The 20,576-nt window shown below is 55.3% G+C and overlaps 8 protein-coding genes across 8 annotated transcripts; 4 read left to right on the top strand and 4 right to left on the bottom strand.

The window, feature by feature from the left end:
• Nucleotides 1–284: 284 nt before the first annotated feature.
• On the top strand, nucleotides 285–608 carry PG998_001076 (uncharacterized protein; the record flags this gene model as incomplete). The annotated part of the gene is made up of 1 exon (XM_066867894.1): nucleotides 285–608. The coding sequence occupies one exon, from the start codon at nucleotides 285–287 to the stop codon at nucleotides 606–608; it is 324 nt and encodes a 107-aa protein (XP_066736309.1).
• A 506-nt stretch (nucleotides 609–1,114) lies between these two features.
• Nucleotides 1,115–2,191, bottom strand: PG998_001075 (uncharacterized protein; the record flags this gene model as incomplete). Its single annotated transcript, XM_066867893.1, has 3 exons — nucleotides 1,115–1,367; nucleotides 1,516–1,970; nucleotides 2,063–2,191. 3 exons carry the CDS (start codon nucleotides 2,189–2,191, stop codon nucleotides 1,115–1,117), a joined length of 837 nt encoding a protein of 278 aa, XP_066736308.1.
• Nucleotides 2,192–2,614: 423 nt separating this feature from the next.
• PG998_001074 (WW domain-containing protein) lies at nucleotides 2,615–6,417 on the bottom strand (the record flags this gene model as incomplete). Its single annotated transcript, XM_066867892.1, has 6 exons — nucleotides 2,615–3,090; nucleotides 3,146–3,834; nucleotides 3,940–4,689; nucleotides 4,740–4,905; nucleotides 4,960–5,567; nucleotides 5,723–6,417. The coding sequence occupies 6 exons, from the start codon at nucleotides 6,415–6,417 to the stop codon at nucleotides 2,615–2,617; spliced, it is 3,384 nt and encodes a 1,127-aa protein (XP_066736307.1).
• A 2,099-nt stretch (nucleotides 6,418–8,516) lies between these two features.
• PG998_001073 (HSP20-like chaperone) lies at nucleotides 8,517–9,224 on the top strand (the record flags this gene model as incomplete). The annotated part of the gene is made up of 1 exon (XM_066867891.1): nucleotides 8,517–9,224. The coding sequence occupies one exon, from the start codon at nucleotides 8,517–8,519 to the stop codon at nucleotides 9,222–9,224; it is 708 nt and encodes a 235-aa protein (XP_066736306.1).
• A 327-nt stretch (nucleotides 9,225–9,551) lies between these two features.
• PG998_001072 (uncharacterized protein) lies at nucleotides 9,552–9,969 on the bottom strand (the record flags this gene model as incomplete). The annotated part of the gene is made up of 2 exons (XM_066867890.1): nucleotides 9,552–9,858; nucleotides 9,929–9,969. The coding sequence occupies 2 exons, from the start codon at nucleotides 9,967–9,969 to the stop codon at nucleotides 9,552–9,554; spliced, it is 348 nt and encodes a 115-aa protein (XP_066736305.1).
• Nucleotides 9,970–10,656: 687 nt separating this feature from the next.
• Nucleotides 10,657–12,831, top strand: PG998_001071 (uncharacterized protein; the record flags this gene model as incomplete). The annotated part of the gene is made up of 4 exons (XM_066867889.1): nucleotides 10,657–10,684; nucleotides 10,922–11,245; nucleotides 11,304–12,131; nucleotides 12,263–12,831. 4 exons carry the CDS (start codon nucleotides 10,657–10,659, stop codon nucleotides 12,829–12,831), a joined length of 1,749 nt encoding a protein of 582 aa, XP_066736304.1.
• A 1,021-nt stretch (nucleotides 12,832–13,852) lies between these two features.
• On the top strand, nucleotides 13,853–16,044 carry PG998_001070 (triacylglycerol lipase-like protein; the record flags this gene model as incomplete). Its single annotated transcript, XM_066867888.1, has 6 exons — nucleotides 13,853–14,062; nucleotides 14,159–14,341; nucleotides 14,410–14,728; nucleotides 14,820–14,848; nucleotides 14,916–15,339; nucleotides 15,413–16,044. 6 exons carry the CDS (start codon nucleotides 13,853–13,855, stop codon nucleotides 16,042–16,044), a joined length of 1,797 nt encoding a protein of 598 aa, XP_066736303.1.
• A 148-nt stretch (nucleotides 16,045–16,192) lies between these two features.
• Nucleotides 16,193–18,892, bottom strand: PG998_001069 (uncharacterized protein; the record flags this gene model as incomplete). The annotated part of the gene is made up of 1 exon (XM_066867887.1): nucleotides 16,193–18,892. One exon carries the CDS (start codon nucleotides 18,890–18,892, stop codon nucleotides 16,193–16,195), a length of 2,700 nt encoding a protein of 899 aa, XP_066736302.1.
• Nucleotides 18,893–20,576: the final 1,684 nt, after the last annotated feature.

Genomic DNA, 20,576 nt, shown 5'->3' with positions numbered 1-20,576 from the left:
CCATAGAGGAGTTAGGGCGCAGTTTGACTTGCCGATACCCAAAAACATGATTGGTTTTCTTCTTTGCTATCTGTGGTCTGGAGCGTCCACCTATGTCAATCTGACGCAGAGTGTCTTCGTGAAACGTACATTGCCATACATTTGGTCCACGGTGCCTGACGAGAGGTAACCCTTCCACGTCATTTGGGGTGCTGCTACGCCGAGAACGGTGTTCTTGAAGGGAGAGAAAGCCTTACGAGGTGCGACCAGGGTCAGGGGTTAGTCCTCTATCAAAGTCACTTGCCATGGACTTCGTCAAGCAGCAAATCAGTTCCGCCGTCAAGGACACCAGCGGAAACAACGCCAGCAACAACTCGGACCCAGTCAACAATAACAACGTTAACCCCAAAAGCACCCCCGTCACCGCCTCTGCCGCACAGGGAGGACCGCAGCAGCAGCCGCAACAGCAACAGGGGAAGAGAGAAGGAGAAGATGCCACTACAGCCGCTTCTGCTTCTGCGGCTACTGCCAACAAGCTGCCGGCGACGATGGCTCGGAGCCAGGTTATGCCCAGGCAAGGCGAAGCGCAGCCGTTCGTTGTTCGCAGGGACACTGCCTCAGGCCCTTAATAGGACTGTGCTTGTCTATCTATTCATGGTCCTCACTAGCTAGCTGTTGCGGACAAACCAGCTGGTCGTTGTCAGGGTGTAAGCTAGGTGTGCCAAATGGTCAGAATAGGGGATGGGGCATAACGAAAAGAAAAGAAACGTAGGAAAACCAAAGAGAAAAAGAAGATTCAGAAACCCCATCGGTTGTTTTACAACTTTCCTTCTACAGCTCTTGCCTTCTACCAGAAGGTGCTGTTTCGAGGCTTTATAGATATTTTCATCTATCTTCGGCAACTCACTACTTATGTGACAGGCAACGAATCTTCGCTCAATCCCCCAAACAGGGATGCTGATTTGTCGTGATCTCATATCGTGCTCGCTACGTTTTCCCTTCCATGATTCTAACCCTCTAGAATTTGGCACTTCTGATATAATGGTAGCTGTGCATTATAAGCCCGCAGGTCCAGATCGTCTGCGTTTTCCCATCCCAACACACACTATCGGTTCGTGGAAACGATCGCTGCCGTTTAGATATCAAAGATCTCCTTGATCTTCTTGAGGGTGTCCTCGGGGTTCTCCACAGTGTGGCCGATGACGCGAGAATCAGTGAAGATCTCGTAGTCGTTTCCGCCCTCGAAGGTCTTGTCGCCAAAGAAGTGCACTTTGGTGTAGCTGATGCCGCCGGGCTTCTGGGCCTCCTGCTCGAGGTGCTTCAGGCAGTAGGTCTTGTCCCAGCCCTCGGGGAAGACATCGAAGGAGATCTGGCCACCGATGGCGAACCTGTAATTTCATTCGCAGGTTAGCCAAGGTCTCTCCGTTCTCGCCATATTGCGAATTGCCTATTGCATAGCAAGAATGACAGAAGACGAGGGAAAGCAAGCACTGCGCAGATTTGCGCCACACTCATCGAAAAAGGAAAAGAACCCACTTCAGACCCAGGTGACCGAACTTCTCCCTGAGCTTCTCGACAAAGGTCTCGCGGATCTTGTGCTTCAGGTCGTAGTCCTGGTACTCGAGGCGCTCCTGGTTGCTGGCGTTACGGCCGATGGGGCTGACGTTGATCATGCCGTTGCGGAACTCGATGAAGGTGCCACGCTTGATGGGGATGTCGAGGTCGGCGATGTAGTGGAGGATGAAGCGGACCAGCTCCTTGTACTGTTCCTCGCCGATCCACTTGATGAAGCAGTTGGAGGGCAGCTCGGCGCCCATCTTGTAGGCCGTCAGGCCGTTCTCGGCGAAGCAGAAGTCGAACATGGCCGTCACGGGGCGGCCGGGCGCGCCGAGCTGCTCCTGCTGCTTGACCAGGTTGGAGCCACCCACGAAGCCGATGGCGCACTTTTGGCGCAGGGCCTCGAGCATGGCGAGGATCTCGGGCGAGGCCGACTAGATGGAGGCGGGAGCGAAAGAGTCAGCGCGCTGGGTCCAGAGGGTTGCCATGGCAGTCCCGGGCGAACGAGAGGAGGCAGACAACTTACGAGGCGGGCGGGCGACAAGGTACCGTCGACATCGAACAGGCAGATTGTGTTCTGGACGGGACGGTCCTCGAGGGGCGGGTAGGAGACGGTAGGCTGGGCGCCCAGCGACGTGGCATTGTGGCTGGCCATGTTGTCGTGGATGGGGAGGGGGTCTGTAGAAAAGAGAGTAAGATTGGCCGGAACTGCTTGGCTTCAGTATTCTGGAATAAGAAAAAGCTTGGGGGAGGAGAGAGAAAGGGCGACGTACATGGCGGTCAGTTTGCCGGCCGCCTTTTTTTCAGGCTGGCCAGTCACTAATTAGTGAGGGAATGCAGGAGCGAGAGAGACCCTGTCACCCGTGCTTGCGTGCCCCTCATTCGGCCTGGATTGGAGGGGTCCAGCCTGGTATTTTAGTGCCGGCTTTAGGCAATGCTGTCTGTCTATGTATACACATATATGTATGTACTATTTTTACTATCCTGGACGGCATCGATACACACACACACACACATATATATATATATATATATATTTGACCGTTGTATACATATTCTGACACGGAACTCCCCAGCCTCACCTCCCAAACTCGAGATGCGGTACAATGACAGGCCCGTACTTCGTAGGAGAAGTGAAAGCCCCGTCTCCCTGCACGATAAAGTCGATGGCTAGGCTCAGCTTGCTAAGACCCTGCTGCTGCTGTCCGTTGGCGATACTGGCCGCGTATTGCGTGCCCGCGATCGCCTCCGGGTCGTAGGCTACACACGCGATGTAGTTCCGCCGCCCCATGAGCTTCTTGAGTTCCCGCGGCGTGCCCGAAGCGTCCGTGTGGAAGATCTCCATCATATCCTCCTTGGTGTCGCTGACGTCGTTGGGCGTCGACTTGTTCCCGTTGGTGGGGATGTAATGCGTCCTGTTGCTGTGCAGCATTTTGAGGATGTAGTTGGACGCCGGCGCAGCTACAATCGGCGACGTGATGACTTGGTACATGGTCTTGTGGTCGCTGGGATGTGTTGGGTCGTGCACCAGCCCTGCTCCGCACGAGTTGACATCTGTCGAGCCTGTTAGTCGCATACAAGGGGAACAAGGACGAACAGTTGTGCTTACCTCCTGATAAGAATGTCATCCGGATGCCCTTCTGGTGAGCAATCCCTTGGAGAGTGCGGATCAGATACGTCCGCTCCAAGTCTTTGGACTCGTGGGTCCACATGTCCTTCAGAATCTCACTGATGTCTAGATCTCCGAACTGGTTGACGACGTTGCCCATCAACCCTGATTTGCCAACCGCCTTTTTGACCGAGCTGAATCCCGAGGCCACCATATCTTTGCCGCCCACGATGCCCGCAACGGAGCTGGTGACTTTTCCGAGAACGTTGTAGGTCGTGTTCACTGCCTTCTTACCAGTCGCAAAAGTGTTGGCCAAACTCTCTACCGTGTCGAGTCTGGGGTAAACCAGTGGGACAGACACCATCCAGAGGCAGTGTTGCACACTGGGAGGCAACATTGCCACCTTGGGGAAGAGGCCTTGGTAAGTTGGTCCGGCCAAAACCCGGCTTTGAGATCGCTCAGATCTTACGTCGGCGCCAACCACTACCACCGCCGGACCAAGATATTTGACAAAATGCCATCCTTGCCCAGTGATGGTGAAAAGATCCAAGTCGTGGCTGACGTTCCGCAGTACCTCAAGAGTGGTATGGTGCTGGAACAGCAAGTACATGTCGATCGCTATGCGACCAATGTTCTTGAACATCTGCGAATTCTGCATGTAGTCCGGGTACGAGCCATAGCCGTCAAATCTGGTTGCCCTTGTCAGCTTCATTGTCCAGTACTGCCCACGCTTCAAGCGATAAGAATGATAGAGAGAGAGAGAGGGAAAGAAGGGGGAAAACCCAAAAACTTACATATCGTGATCATCGATCTGGCAAACATGAGGTATCTGAGCCCATGCCTCACGCAAGAAGGGTTGGTCGAAATGACTAGTGTAGAAGTGGAAGTAGGCATGGTTGACGTCCTCTTCGTGCCTTGCTGTCCATTGAGAAGTTCGCCGGTTTTCCTTGCCTTGCATCGCCAACCATTGTTTCAGGAGAGGCACCTCCTTCCACAATCTATCACCGTAGACCTGGTCTCCGAGGCCCAATTGGACGTGGAATCCACCACAGTCGACGTTCTTCTGCAACACGTCTTTCCACATGAAGCCGACACCGCCCAATTTGCTACGCTCGTTCTGCGACGTGCTCGCTGCAAAGTCGTTACCCGAATGCGCCACAAATCTCCAGTTCGTCTCATGTCTACCAGCAACGACAAATTCGTACCTGGTGCAGCCCAAATGGGACGTTACCGCATAAGTCCACCTCTCGGTAGGCCCGTCATTCATCGGTAACTCGATGTCATATTTAAAAAACTGCCATCTTTGGTGAGTGTGGATAGAATGCGGGACAAGTTGCCGCGGGTTGGGCGATAGGTCGGCGCTCAAGTGTATGTGGATAGTCGGGGGCTGCTGGCCATCCGTAACGATGAGAATGCTCCCTAGCCAACGCCCATTCTCTACGTCCATGTTGACATATCGCAAGTATGGACCAAAATACACGCCGTTCGTGGGCTGTACTCTGTACATGTCGACACCTGCACTGGGGGAGGCCCGCTGAACCCAGCTGCGCTCGGCGTAGCAGATGCAGCCACGCTCATGATACTCTCTGCATACCCAGGGGTATGCGGGGGAAACATTGGCGATGCGAGAGCAGACTGCTTCCCGAACATGGGTGAGCCCAACGGGTTGCCATATGTCGAGGCTGTTGGAGACAGAGGCGCTGTCTCATGGTTGAGCGGATTCGGGCCCTTGGGAAACTCCCATTGCGTGGCCTGAGTAGCTAAATGAATGTAGTAATACTGGCCGGAAGTTTGATCGAGATGAGCCATCCAACCTTCAGGCAGCGGGGGAGGCGAACTCGGCCCTTGTCCTTGGAATGGAGAAGGAGTTGATTGCACAGGCTGTGGCGCCGGGGTGGCAGCTGCTGAGCTCTCAGGTCGGGGATCATTGGCAAAGGCAGGATGCCCTGGATGCTGCAGTGCTGGGGAAGCAAGCCCAGCTGCCGCAGGATCCTGTTGTTTTTTCGCAGGGACAGTCACACTCTGAGCGCTTTGAGCTGGGGAAGGAGTTGAAACAGGGGCTGGCTGTGCAGCTGGGCGTTGCTTTTCCGCGGGATACTGCGAGCCACCACTTGTGTTTATGCTGGAATAAGCAGGCGGTGGATCAGCCATCTGCATCCTTCGGAAGTCCTGTTCGAGCACACTCTCCTGCAATGCGGGCGCATTTGAAGACGATGTCGCGGGTCGGGGCTGACTGCTGCCTGCCGGTTGCGCAGTGTCGGAGACGGGGTTTGCGCCCTGGTACACTGTAGGCGGTCCATGTGGCTGTTGATCGGGGGTCTCTGTCGGTGTCCAAGGTCGGTTTGGCGCTGCTTGTTGCTGTTGTATGGCTGGGTGTTGCGAGTACTGCGCCAAGCGTTGTGTGGCAGCAGCACTTTGCAGACTGTTCAACGTGGCAGTCCCTGAGATGCCGGATGCGGCATACCGCGCTTCGATACCGCCACCCGGGACCACACCCGGCTCGACAATAGGTGTCTCGGGGGAGGGGGCGATCCACGGTTGGCTCGGGTTGTCGAGGTAGATGCCGTGGAAGCAAACCTGTTGACGCTATTTGCGCCGGGCATCTTCAACAGACCGTCGTCCGGCGGCTGCGGACGGGCATTGCTGCTTGAGCTGTGGCTTGAACTGTTGCTGGGACTTGTCGAGCTTCCCCGGGGCGGAGGGTAATAAGGTTTCTTGTGATAGTCGGGGAAGTTGTCCACAGATGGAGCAGGCTTATGCTGCCCACCCAGAGGTTTCGCGAAGAGCTCGTCCTGGTCAACAGGGCTTGTCGGGCTAAGCGCTCCTGGCAAAGGCTTGGGAGCAGTGCCTCTTCTCTCTGCCAAGCCTGGACCCCTCTTTTCGACAGGACTCTTCTCTAGCCGAGGGGTAGTATCGTTGAGTCGGTCGGAGTGAACAGAGCTTGAAGGACTTGAATAGGTTCGTCCACCAGATGGACGATAGCCATCATCAGGATAGGGAGGGTTGGACGACTTGGAAGGCTGACTGGGTCGGAGGTCATCGTCGTCTGGGTACGGCAAGGGCTCCGCAGAGCTGGATGCGCCTGGCGGCAACGGAAAGGTCGGCTGGGCAGAAGGCGGCGCTGGGTACTTGTAGCGGTTCTGAGGTCTCTCGGCAGCAGGAACGGGACTCTGAGGCTTGAATATCCTCAGAGGCTCGATAGTGGGACTGTCGCAATCGTCGGAAGGTTTATTGAGGAACATTTCCTCGTCGTGACGACCACGGCGATCCATCTTGGCTCACTTACGCAGGTACGCGACACACGAAACAGCTTACAGCATACAGCTGTGAGGTGTATGCGCGACTGATGCACAAGGAAGTTATTTATAGGAATGCTCAACAGGAGGAGTCATGTACTGGGAGGTTTTGAGTTGGGCCGGCCTTATCGAGGCCTAGTGGTGGTGGGGTTGGACGAGTCCCGTCCCGCTGGCTGCTGACTGAGGGGGAGGGATCTGCAATTCACTCGGGGACGGAGGATAGAAGAGACGGGCGTGGGAGAAATGGCCGAAACGAAGCAGGACGAAACAGGATGCAGGATAGCTAAGTAAATAAGAGGACAACAGAGGACTCGAGGCTGCTCAGGTTGGTTAGGTAGACCTGATGCGACGGGAGCAAAGCAAATCCACACATATGTGAAGAGGGGAGTGCTACCCACAATCAGTCAGTGACTGACTTCGATCCCGCGCAACGGGGCGGGACAGGGACAGGGACATGGACATGGACATGGAGTGAGTGATGGAGAGACAGCCCAAGTGGTGGGCCTGTCGTTAGGACGGGCGTCAAAACCCCTCGACTGCCGTTGTTCCTCGCTCTCGACCCCAAGGCGCCTTGGCAGAGCGACCAAGACGCGGCCTGATTGGCCTTTCACCAACCGGCGCTTACGATACGGAACTTGGTGGTGAAGGTGTTTCCCAGATGCAAGCGCCAATGCAAAGCAGAGATTCGAGCAGACGGCATTCTCGGCAAAATGCATGTGCCCTTCTTCCCATGCCATGACATATTTCCCTGTTGGGTTCCTGTTGGGTTCCTGGTTGGGAGGAAATTAACAACACAAACCCCCTCCATACATGGCTTTACCCCGGAATACCTTCTTTGACGAGGACCCCAGCTTGGAGCCCGCCCGCAGAACCAGACTACTCGCAAAGGTATTTGATTCAGGTAGAACTCGAATCCCACGGAAAGGCACACAAACGGCACAGGGCCTACACTACACAACTATGGCCATTCATGGCATCTGCGGTGTAAGGAGAGGCGTTGGGTAGCAAAGGAACACGAACGTGCTTCCGTCACTTTTGAGCACCAAACACTGGATTCGTTGCTGATGAGGTGTCCATCGTAGCTGAGTTCAGCCGCTAGAACTGGGAAGAAGAAGAGGAAGAAGGGGCGGCGTCTTTGCACTCTGGGCATTAGGTATCCGCCTGGGCTTTGCTAAAGACCGGCATCAACCCTCCTAAAACGACGACGGTTATTTGCTATGGCCCCCGAAGCCCGTCATTCCCCGAGACTCCTATGAGCGAGCATGAATTCGGGGGGACGTAACCAATCGCCGCCTTGCTCGCCCCACATTCAAGCCACATCATTGTGGCCAAATGCTTAATCGACAGAGCGCCTGACCCCAAGATGGTTGGACGACTCAAGATTGCATCTGGGGACGCGTGGCAGAGCACGCCTCCAGTGACTCGATGGCTGCTGTATTTGCTACGATATACCCAGGGCAGGCCTACACGCCTATTGCTTCTAATGCATTCTGGCGCGTTCGAGGCCATCTTGCGTACGTACGTCTGGCTGTTTACACATTCGTAATCGCCGTCAACCTGCTGTCTCATAGTCCGCCATCATCAGAGCACCACGCAACGAGGTGTGCCTTGCGTGTATGACGAAGGGAGTATATAAGTATCTGCCCATTATGCTTTCTCAGGACCACTACTCGGTACTTTCATCATCACCATTCACCATTCACCATCATCTTAGATTCATTTGCGATTAGAAAACATGGCAAACAACGGCAACACCAACCCGAACGGTGGTCAAGCCTTCTGGGACTTCGTCCAAACATTCGACCCTCAGCACGCACATGGACCTGGCGCTGGCGTAGATCACCCCCCAGGGCTTCGGCTCCGGATTTCCTCTCGAAGGCCCATGGGCGCACCGCGGCTCCTGGGGAGTTCCTTGGGGCGGCCCCTTTTGGGGTGGACCGAACTTCAACCACCCACACCATGGGAGACCTGCTCATCCTTCTCGCGGAGGAGGACACCAGCCTAGCCGAGACGAGCAAGCCCATGACAGCAATGCTGACGAGTACGATTCCGAGAACGATCAAGCATCTGAGACTATGAGGGACTCTCCCGGGGAGTCTCCTGAAGAACGACATGGTCCTTCCCCGCGTGGCCCTCACCCTCCTCCACCCCATCCTCATTCACCTCCCCCTCATCACCATCACCCATTCGGCCGCCGTGGCCGCATGGGCCATTGCGGCCGACGTGGTCGCGGCGGTCGTGGCGGACATCGTGAAAGACACGGCCCGGCAGGTCACCCACCGGCCTACGACGGGTTTGACATGCGCCCCATAATGCACGCGCTCTCCTCACACCCATTGGCGCAAGGCCTGAGAGACTATGTCGAGAAAGCCTGCACCAACTTGCAAGGGCCCCAAGAGAACCAAGGACAGCAGAATGGTTCATTCGTGCCACCCCTGGATCTCTTCACCACGGAGAAGGCCTACGTCATTCACATCTCCCTGCCCGGCGCAGTCAAAGAAGACGTGGGTGTAAACTGGGATGCCGAGAAAGGTCTCCTCAACGTTGCCGGCGTGGTCTACCGCCCTGGCAATGAGGAGTTTATTCAATGCCTGACCACCAGCGAGAGACGGGTTGGCATGTTTGAACGTAGCATCAAACTCCCGCCCGCCGAGGTCGATGACAAGGGGGACATCGATGCTTTTGGGATCACAGCTCGGATGGACAACGGCATCTTAATCATCACCATCCCTAAAATGGAGAAAGAAACTTGGACAGAGATCCACAAGGTTGACGTGGAATGACGGGGAAGGAGAACTTGGACGAAGATCCACACGGTTGATGTAGGGTAAAAGCGTCAGAGGCGCTTCCTGTATAAGATATTTGGATATGCTGGAGTTTGGGGTCTTCGCTTGGTCTGGTTTGTATTTTCTGTTAATTGTCTCGCACGTCTCAGCTGCCAGTGTAGTATGGAAGAGGGGTAAAATTACAGAAAAGAAAAGAAAAAAAGTTGTCTTGAATCTGCCTGTTCACACGTACATGCTTGTCGTTCGTCGGTGACACTCGTAGTTCCACCTGGCAGCCCCTCGTCACGACTCTTCAGAGTCAGGTTGGCCATTTGACTTCGAAACTCAGCTCGAGTGGGCTTCGGCTGCGAGGACATCTGCATCTAGGTGCTCCATAACTTCGATGACGAGGTTCAAGCTCTCCATGAAGGAGTTGACAGCGACGCGAAGCATTCTATTGGTGGTCGCGCGGTACTCTACTTGCAATGTCTTGTGTTGGTCGGGTGTCGCATTCGCACCCGCACCCGCATCGCTGCCAGACGGGGTGATAGTAAAGATTCTGCGCACAAGAGGGGACAGTTCTTTGTCGACTTGGAGGGACTGCAGGGCGACGGAAGCGAGACGAGCAGTAGGAAAGGGAACCTGGATAGTTCTGCGCGGGCTAACGATTAGAGAGGGTCTCGCAGCTTGAGCAGGTCAGAAGGCAGGCGTGATCAACTTACAAGACACAGGGAAACTGCTCTGTTTCCATAGCAGCGGCCATATTTATGGTCTGGGTCCTCGTCTGCGGCCGGTGGTCGATTGGTTGATGGGAAACGATGTCACCGGGAGAGAGAGTGGCATGGTGGGGGGAGGCTTCAAGCCAAAGCAAGGCGCAGGACAGTGAATCTGGAATCTAGGGAGGCTAAGCCCAAACGGGAGTTGTTATGACAGCTTGGGGGCAGTCGCTCTGCGTTGCCGTAGCAAGTGCACGGATGTTTTCTTTTAAAGTGGAGGGAGTGCTTCACTGACTGGCCGCCGGGCTTTAGGGTCTACAAAAGAATCATTACTCCTTGGGAAAGCACTTCCACGATCTACTTCATCTTGATCACCACCACCACTCTTGTCTGCACAAGTCCATCCCTTCCTCGGGCCCCCTTCCTCTCCTGCATTGGCACTCGCATAGTCGCTTCTGGTATTTCCAAGCATCATTATCCTCAATTAGCGACGCCTGCTGCTTCTCTGGATGACGTTGCGACACCGCCTTGTTTACTCTTCAAAACATTGCGTCCTTTGCGGTCCAAGTGAATAGCCACTGCTTGCTCAGATCCCCAAGCAACAACTACGTCAACAGAGACCCAGTCCTCGCCAGCTCCTATCGCAACGGCCTCGTTGCTGCCTCTTTGCCGCCACACCCCTTCTGCCGCCAATCGCCAACAGAGGGATGGCACCTTCATCCAAGCATGCCAACATGGGGCAGGTCATAGAATATATTCCTGGTGAGTTACTCTGCGCGACAACCACTTTACCTACCCCGTCGTATCAAAACAACAGAGTCGTGCGCCTTCGGCATATCATCGCCAGCACTCATCTTTGCCCACCGCCCGGCCTGTCTTCCAGGGGGTCACAACAAAGAAGGCCCACAGAGGCATTCACAACATCCCCTTTGACCAACATGTTTCACCCTAGATATGACTTTATTTTCCGCTCCCCTGTATCGATACTAACGATCTTAGACCGACTGTACCTTGCGTCTTACGTGCAACCTCCGACTCCCGAGACTGTCTTCCCGTACCCTGAAGCGCCTGTTCGCGGCTCGCCCAGCAAACGATCCTCTCGGGCAGTCGATGGCCCATCTGCCGTTCCTTCGAAACCCGCACGCGAGGCGCCTTGCTACTTCACAGTCGACGACCAATTATACTACAATGCCTTTCATCACGATTTCGGTCCATTCCACATCGGACATCTCTACCGCTTTGCCTTACAGTTTCATGATGTACTCGGTGCAAAGGAGAACCAAACCAGACCCATTGTGTTTTGGAGTCGGGCTGACCCTAGAAGTAAGTTGTTCTCATACCGAGTCGATACTTGAAACTTTTATCCTAACACTCCAACCAGGTCGGGCAAATGCAGCTTGCTTGCTGGCTTGCTACATGGTCCTGATCCAGTCTTGGCCACCACACTTGGCACTTGCCCCAATTGCGCAAGTTGAACCTCCCCTGATGCCTTTCCGAGATGCCGGCTACAGCCAGGCTGATTACGGCATCACGGTGCAGGATGTCGTCTACGGTGTCTGGAAGGCCAAGGAGGAATCCTGCTGCCAACTGGACAACTTTGACCTGGATGAATACGAGAGGTTCGAGAGAGTCGAGCACGGCGACTTCAACTGGGTGACTCCCCACTTTCTGGCTTTCGCCTCGCCTCAACACACCCCGGTGGCATCCGTTCCTCAGGGCTCCGAGGCTTGGAACGCTCTCCCCAAGACTCTTGCTGCCGTCGACGCCCATCCCACTCTCCCACAGCCGTTCAAGAACGTTCTGAAACACTTTTCGGAGCGCAACATTGGCTTGGTTGTGAGATTGAACTCTCCTCTCTACTCGCCGTCGTACTTTGAGGCGTTGGGGATCCAGCACCTCGACATGATCTTTGAGGATGGCACCTGTCCTCCTTTGAGCACCGTCCGCAAATTCATCCGCCTTGCGCATGAGACTATCACAGTGAAGAAGAAGGGCATCGCAGTGCATTGCAAGGCTGGCCTTGGTCGTACTGGGTGTCTCATCGGCGCGTACCTGATCTACCGACATGGATTCACCGCCAACGAGATCATCGCTTTCATGCGCTTCATGCGACCTGGAATGGTGGTGGGCCCTCAGCAGCACTGGCTGCACCTCAACCAGGGCGTGTTCCGTGAGTGGTGGATCGAGGAGAGGATAGAGCGCAAGCTCCGTAAGGAAATGGCTGCCAACGCTGCCCCCCTACCACACCACACCGGGCCATGCAAAAGACCAACCTGAGCCGAAACACGTCGACACCACCGCATAAGACTTCCTCCAGCCGCACGCCTTTGAGCGAAGTAGACCACGAGCGCAACAACATTGGTGTACAGGAGGACTATCTCCCGGCCCCGACCCCGGGACAGCCGCGCAAGACGAGCCGGGTGGACCGCCACCATCCCTACCAGCGGAACGCCATTAACCAGGCTGTGGAGGAGGAACAAGTGGCGGCGCAAGAGGCCGAAGTGATTTCTGTAAAAAGGCACTCCAATGGGGCGGATTCGGAAGAGGAGATTCACCTTCGCATGCGCAGTCACCGCAAGGCATCCCAGTCCCCGGGCCGTAGCGACAAGTCACGGTCGGTGAGCCACACGACGACTACGACAGTCTACGAGGTGGTGAACGACGCTTCCAACGATGCGGAGAACATTGGGAGCGCACGTCCCAAGAACCTGGAACATGTTACTCAGTCCCCTACGCGTTCGGCGAGCGCCTCGGGCGTCCTCACCAAGGTTCGTGGCGGCAAGCGGTCGACGGACTCGAACCGGTCGTCGGGATCGAACCCGCCGGCTGCAGGTGTCCGCAAGACAAGTGGACGGGTAGGCAGTGTCAACAACACGTCGACGTCGGCACGAAAGGTGTCTGCCATGTAGGACTGCAGCACCGGCAGGCGAGCGGGCGTGAGCAAGTGATTTCGGACGACGGAGGGCTTCAACTCCCGCGACGTTGCTTCATGATGATGACTATAACGACGGGTCTTTTGCATGCAATGGGCGTTTCATTTGGGCATATGATCAAAGAATGGGACATGACGAATCATTTCATTCTGACGGATGACCAACTCGGAGCGTTCACCATCTCTGGACGTTAGGCGGTTTTTGACGATAGTTTCCGTTGGAGTAGGAGTTCTGGCTGGCACTTGGCTGCATTTATTAGGGATTTTGATTTAGGCGTTCCCCAGTGTGTACCCCCGTTAATTAGTAGAGCCGTTGAGAGGAGCGCGGAGCGAAGAGCCGAAGCAGGAGTAGAGTGGCCTGCTCACCAGATGTCTTGGAGTTTGGGGTGTTCCATAGCAAATGTGCATACAACCAACCAACACACATACATGGCTTTTATATACAGGGGCATGAATATAAACATAAAGCAATAACAAAACAAGGACGTTGGAGGTCTCCATTTTCAATCCCTGAAAACCGGGTCCCCCAGATTGGATTGTCATGAGCGAGCGAGTGAGTGCCTTGTTTGTTTAGAAGCAGACGTCGAAACACGTTAACTGGATCTGGAGATCTCAATTCTTGTGTCAGTGCGGATGGTCCGATTCGTCATTTTAGCATCTTACATGCCCATACCCGTGTTTACTCTTCTGTTTTTCCCTCCCCGTTTTTGTATACTACCATCACTCGTGTCTGAGTTATCAAGCTTCATTCAAGGCTTGGTGAAGGTATAGTCAGTATATCCTATCTGGCTCGACTATACATACACACATACCTGGCCACCCCAAGACACTTAGCCTCGAGCAGACCAACTAATCGCCCGGTTGCTGACAACCTATATTGCCCACAGGCTTGCGTCGTCGACACCGATACACGCAGCTACAAGTAGAGTTGTTCCTTCGTTCTTCTTCTTCTATGCATGGGGGACATTGGGCCATCAAAGTCGTGAGTCTGCGGCGGCATGGGGGAACTCGCCGGAGCGGGAGACGGGAATGACGAGCAATCGCCTATCTTGACCCGAACCCTGAACAAGGTGAAGCGAGGATTCCGCAAGTGGCACGCCTATGCCATTGCGGCCGTAGTGCTGGTCGTCGTCATCGTGCTCGTCGCCGTGCTCGTCCCCGTGCTGCTGCATCAGAGGGACGAGAAGACGCGAGATGAGCAGCAGAAGGTACATGGTACAAATTTCCTTGGGGTAAAATTCCTGTCGGGGTGTTATACCACCCAGTACAGCAAAGGACCTTGTTGCTTACGCCTTGTTTTCTAGACGCCGTCCGACATCAGCAAAGCGCGTGTCAACCTTGGCTATGCACAATACCAAGGCTCGCATCTCCCCAACGGGGTCAACCAATTCCTTGGGATACGCTTCGCCGCGCCCCCTACGGGAGATCTACGCTGGAAGGCCCCTGCAGAGCCTCAGGTGCGCTCAGGGGACCAGCCTGCCGATAAGGTCGGTTATGTCTTCATGTCTTGGGCAATCAACTTCCGTGTAGCCATGCTAAACATCAGCCTATTTAGTTTGGCAAAATCTGTCTAGGGATATCACAACCGCTTCCGAACGACTTCCAGGCAGAGGACTGCCTATTCGCCAATATTTGGGCGCCGTCCAATGCGACGACCAACTCTAAGTTGCCGGTCTGGCTATTCATCCAGGGAGGTGGGTATACCGTCAACGCCAATGCTAATTGGAACGGATCGGACGTGGTTGAGAGGTCTGGTGGCAGTCTTGTTCTTGTCAATTTCAACTACAGAGTCGGGCTATGGGGTTTCTTGGCCGGCGAACAAGTGCGAGCAGATGGCGATCTCAACGCGGGATTGCTAGACCAGCGCATGATGAGTAAGTCTGGAACAACCGGGTTTCATATATTCACGAGCTCGCTGGCCCCGTCTGTACGATACAGCCGCTGACTATCATACCTCGCTTACAGTGAAGTGGGTTAAGAAGCACATTGACCAGGTATGTCAGTCACGTTGCTGTCCTCGCTCCAGCCACGCCCAATAGGCTTCTTCTAACTGCTCCATAGTTTGGTGGCGACCCAGATCAAGTCATTATCCACGGCGGCTCGGCGGGTGCAGGATCCGTCGCCCTTCACCTCATTGCCAACGGTGGCGTCGATGAGCATCTGTTCCACGGCGGGATCGGGGAGTCTCTCTTCTTCCCTTCCCAGCCGTACGTGTCCGAGCTGGAGTGGCAGTTCTCCAAGGTCCTCAATGACACAAAATGCCAGGACTCGGCCAGCCCAATGAAGTGCCTGCGAGGCAAAGACGCAAGGGAATTGCAAGCGGCCAACTTCCCGTCGCCTTTCCCGGGACGAACCGATGTGCCACTGCCCCTCTTCTACTGGACACCCTGCATCGACGGACAGCTACTCCAAGATCGGCCCTACAAAATGTTCGAAGATGGGAAATTCATCGACGTACCCATCATATTTGGAAACGACAATGATGGTAAGCTAACGTCCCTTCCACCAGTACTATGGTCTCCCTCTCTCACGTGTATCGACTGACATGGTGCCATCAGAGGGAACTGTTTTCGCCCCCAACACCGGGTCGCCTCAGGAGATCCAGACGTTCCTCCAGAACAACTACCGTTTCCTGGAAGACGAAGAAGCGAAGAGCATAACAGAGCTCTACCCTCGGATGGAGGAGGCGCTACCAAACCACAACGTATGGTTCTCGTCAGCGCAGATGGCGTACGGCGAGACCACCTTCATCTGCCCCGCCGTATATCTCCTCAGCGCCTACGCGCAGCAGCGTGGCAATGCCACCACCAATACGACGACGGGTGCTTGGGGCTACCGCTACAACGTGGCCGACGCCGTCAACGCCGCGCTGGGCATCGGCGTGCCGCACCTGTTCGAGTCCTTTGCCATCTTCGGGCCCGACAACGTCCCCGGCGCGCCCGAGAGCTACTACACGTACAACGCGCCCATGGTGCCGCTCGTCATGGACTACTGGATCTCCTTCGTGCGCGCGCTCGACCCCAACCCGTTTCGAAGCCCCGACGCGCCCTCCTGGGAGCAGTGGGGTGCCGGCAAGCGCCGGCTGCTGCTCGAGACGGGTAAGACCGCCATGGAGAGCACGCCGCAGGAGCAACGCGCGAGGTGCGATGCGTGGAAGGAGCTGGCCCCGGTCATGAGACAAAAACGATAGAGAGGAGTGGCTGTAAAGATTTAGCGAGCGATCATAGTAAGAAAGGACATAGAACAATGCATTACGCCAGTCACGTACGTTGATGAGAGTCGTAGAAGTCATCGTCCAATAATGTTTCTTTTTTTCTCTAATATACTCGTTGAGTCCTTCATTCCACGACTGTCTTGCGGTACTGGCTCTGAAATAACGCCACGGTTGATAGCCTGGCACCTCGCGCGTTCCACAGGCTAAAACAGGGTATAACTGCTGATGCATTCGATGAGGTAGCATCTATAATTCCCGAGAAGGACGACGACACATAGGATACATCTGTGTACGCCAAGTAAGGACAGGTAGCAGATGCTACCGAGCCCGATCCTAGAGCCGCTAAATCCTCCTTGGAGAAGTTGATCAAAGTCTTCAGAGCTGCGTCGACCCCAGCAGAAATGACATCGATCTCCTCGCCAAGCGACACAGATGACGTTGGTGGCACATCATCCGCGGTTCCCTTGTCGAGTGAAAGTGCCGCAGTAGTGTGCACATATATCTCCCTTCCAGCGGCAGACCGCACTACGACATGATGGAGCTCTAGGCGACGACTGCCCTTTGTAGAAGTAATGGTTGCGAAGGTGCGAACAGAGCCGAAACCTACCTTGGCCAAGCCCAGATGAGCCTGCCATTCGATGCCTGCGGCCCGGGGCAGCTCGCTCACTTCGGCCGCAAACATATAGGGTATGTACCGCCTTCGTGACAATACGTGGCTTTCTTCCCCGTCATTGTCAGTATCAGCAGCCAAGTAAGCGCTGGCAAGCACATCCCAGTCCGGGAGACTGGGCGAAGCGGCGTCATCATCGCCGCCTCCGGCCAGGGACATATACTCTGGGTTGAACTTACGGTCCCACAGATCGGGGCCAGTATCGTCGTCGCCCTCTTCCGAAGAATCCGTGGCGAGACCCCAGAGATGAGCCGAGTCCCAGGCACGGGCGGCTAAGGTAGCCTTGCGCTTCAAGTCTGCCAGCGATGGCGTCCTGGGGAAGTAGGCCACCGCACTTGTCCACCATTGGACTTGCATCTCAGTTCCAATGCGCCAGAGGTGCTGGAGTGCTAGGGTAATCTGCAGGTCCGTTGTATCGCCACCAAGCAAGTCGTCGGGCGCAGGCAGCACCATTGAGGCTGGGATCAGTGGGATCTGGCCTGCGATTGTCGTCACCTTCATTGCACCAGGGTCGGCATGTGGCGGCTTCGAGGGTGAGCCCCCCAAAGGGAAAGCTATGGCCTGGCTGTAAGGCCCGATGTTGGCAGGTGCCCAGTAAGATCGGGACTGGACGTGTAGTCCTTGCCTGTCAGCCCGACCCAAACAAGGTTGGACCGTCAGATACATAGCGATGTCGGACCCCTGGGGTAGGCAGTCGCCACTAGCAATAGTGACCCGCGCGGGCGGGTTGGGTTCCCGAAACAGTGCGCCGTAAAGCTTGTTGGTTGTGGGGAAGTCTGACATGTGCCGGAGCACGATGATGGTGTTCGTGATAGCCGAAGCCGAGAGCGACTGATCACCAAGTCTTTGACGAACCACATCCACCAGTCTACTTGTCTGGCCCTCGGTGCTGGTTTCATAACTACTGCCGAGGAGGCACCATTGCTCAGGAACGTTCGAAGCCACAACCCCTGTAGTCTGCGGCAGGGGCGCGAGCGGCACCTCTTGAAACTCGTCACTTGTCTGCTCCTTATCGTGCAAGGCCTGTTGGATGGCATCAAATCTAGCGTCAAGGAGCGCGGGGATCCGCACAATAGGCTTCCCCTCGACTTGCTCATCAGAAAGCTGCCCCTGTGGCTTCATCTCCACATGTGCTTTGCGGATGCTAAGCCAGAAACTGCCGCCTCCCTCGCGAACGATTTTGGTATCATCGTCTTGCACAACGATACGCCCCTTGAAAAGTGCCGGCGGACCATTTACCACCAGGGTCTCGAACTCACCACCTTCGCCGAGCTCCGATCCACGACCGCCGCCGCCAAACTTCCTTAGGACGCGCTTGACGCGCTGAATGCTCCTCTCACTCGCCACGTTCTCCCACAGGAAGTCCTCGTCTAACCCAGCGCTCGCAACCTTGACGATGCGCGCCTCCAGCCCCGCAGATTCCATCTCGCGAAGGAGCTGTGCTTCATCTGGCTGGCTGTGTGGGGATTCTTCCGCAGGGGCTAGTGGTGGTGGCAATATGGGGTACTGCCACAGATAACCGAGTGGAATAAGACCAAGTCGCAGCGCTACGGACTCGACGCGTGTTCTCTGGTATGTGGACAGGATAGCGCCGGTGCAGACAGCATTGGCCTCTGGGTGAGCCGCGATGGCGGAACGCAACAATGGGATAAGCGACTCGGTCTCGTCTTGTTCGCCAAGATGACGCTTCTCGTCAACCACAACGGCGCCTGGGTCAGGGAAAGTGGTAGTTGGCAGGACAGGGTCCCGGTAGCTGATGCCATGATCTACAGTAGTGCCAGTGATGGCTCGGCGGAACAGCGGCAAGCCGGTGGCAGTGGCGTACAGTGGCACGACCTGGTGCCCGACGGTCTGGTACATAAAACTGTTCAGATCCGCCTCGTCGGCACCCTCGCTGTCATGTCTGCTGAAGCCATGGCCAGCGTCCGTGCTCGAATCCAGGCGCGCCGGGGCGTCGGATAGAGGCCGCTGCTCAGTGGCACCTGGATGGCTGGCCGCCGGCGTGGTAGTGCGGACGTGGGGGTGGTCTGGTGGGTGTAGATTGGCCAAGGCCACGACGCGGTGACCATTGGCCAGGCAGTGCAGGATGGAGAAGAAGCTATCCTTCCCACCGGATACCAAGGCAATGACGTTCAGGGGTCCGTCCACAGCCATGATCCCGGGCAGTGGAAAATAGCACGGAAAGTCGTCGTGTTGGGCGGCCCTAGTGGTAGGTTGAGATGTCAGCATCTGAAACTCCAAACAATGGGCGGGGGCTTGTTTGTTTAAGTTGAGGGCAGCGAGTCATGACTCACCTTTGGGGACTCGAGTTTGTCGGCGTGTTTCGTGACTTTGGCGACTTGCCCCTCCGCGTTGAGGGAAAAACAAGAGGGTTTTCCCGCACGCTGCCCGCATAATGCGTGGATCCGTCGGATCTTTCGTGGAGGATTGGCGTTGATGTGACTTGGTGCATACATACATGCGTATGTACAGTAGCACGACAGCTAACCTAGCAGCCGACCTGCATCCGGTGTTTTCTTGCTTAGCTTCAAGGGTGGGTAAGTCTGAAAGTCGTCGTAGGTTAGTTGGGATGTACTCGCTAAGCATGTACATGCCGATTGATAGACAGCCTAGACAGCTTACAGCCCAGCTGAGAATGCGTCTTTCATTGCACATCGCAATAGCGTCGACAGCTGATCCAGAGTGTGACATTCGTGCTGCTGCTAGGAACTCCGTTTGAGCTGCGTGACATGCCAGTCGACGGACCCAAGTGCCAAGTATGGATTACTGCCTATTGAATCTCGAGGGCAAGCCGTCCACAAAGCCGTCGTCGCCTGCTCATCGGGACCCATGGTGGCTTATTGGGACCTTGCAGGTAGGTAGATGGTGGACGGCCTAATCCATTCCATTGGGATAAGTCCGGCGTTTCGAGTAGCCGAAAGTCGAGGACCTAAATTTACTATTTGTCGGTTAGAGATCGACTCGGATCTGGCAGATACCGCTTTGGGAGGGGCACTTACTCGTACACTCGAGGCTAGATAGACCCAGCCAAGTGTCCAACGTAGGCAACGATGGATGTGAAGAAAGCGCAGGTGTTACTTACGACTACTAACCCCCACTACAGTCGAACCGTTGCACTGGAACCTTTGGAGACGCGACGACAAATTCGGGTCAGGCACTTGGGTACAGGCATTCACCAACATCGCACGCTGGGTAGAGGACGCTCTACGATACATGTCACACACATAGAAGATTTGGAACAAGTGAACGGGTGGCTTTTGTTTGGCAGCGGCAGACGGTTGTAATTTTCCTATCTGGAATAGACTTGCAGAGAGCTTTCTTTGTGGCCTGCACACTTGCTTGAGAGCAATCGCAGTACAGGAAGTCGTGAAAGAGAACCTAGTTTCATCCACACCAAAGGCGAGAAAACTGCCCTGGTGAGCTGCATCCCCCTTGCTGGAAGAGGATTCCTATAGCGAGGGCGGCTGTCCAGCCCGCCTGCTGTAGCCATTACAACGAGCGTAATGTACGGAAAGCCGCCATCAAAAAATTCGTAGAAAAAAGACCAAAGAGGCCAAGCAGTGCTTCCGTCTCCAGCACGCAAACAATTCGCAAGAGTGTGTATCATGTCGCCAGTGTACGCCGCTAATCCCCCATTTTGTTTTTCTCGCGAGTCGCTCCTAGACTGCTGAGTGTTCCTCTCTCCCTCGAGAAGTTCTGATGATGGCCGTGAAGTTGTTGTGAAAGTCTTGTGTGAAAGTTGATACAAGAAGGCAAGTTGATGCTGCGAAATCAGATGTAACTTTTCAATCCTCTAGGTAAGATGCCGTTGTTCCTGGTTGGGCGACGTCTGGTCCGG

Source organism: Apiospora kogelbergensis (assembly GCF_038363985.1).
Source record: "Apiospora kogelbergensis strain CBS 113332 chromosome Unknown utg000001l_segment0_segment0, whole genome shotgun sequence".
Taxonomy (NCBI): Eukaryota; Fungi; Ascomycota; class Sordariomycetes; order Amphisphaeriales; family Apiosporaceae; genus Apiospora; species Apiospora kogelbergensis.
This window is presented reverse-complemented; position numbering and strand designations above follow the sequence as displayed.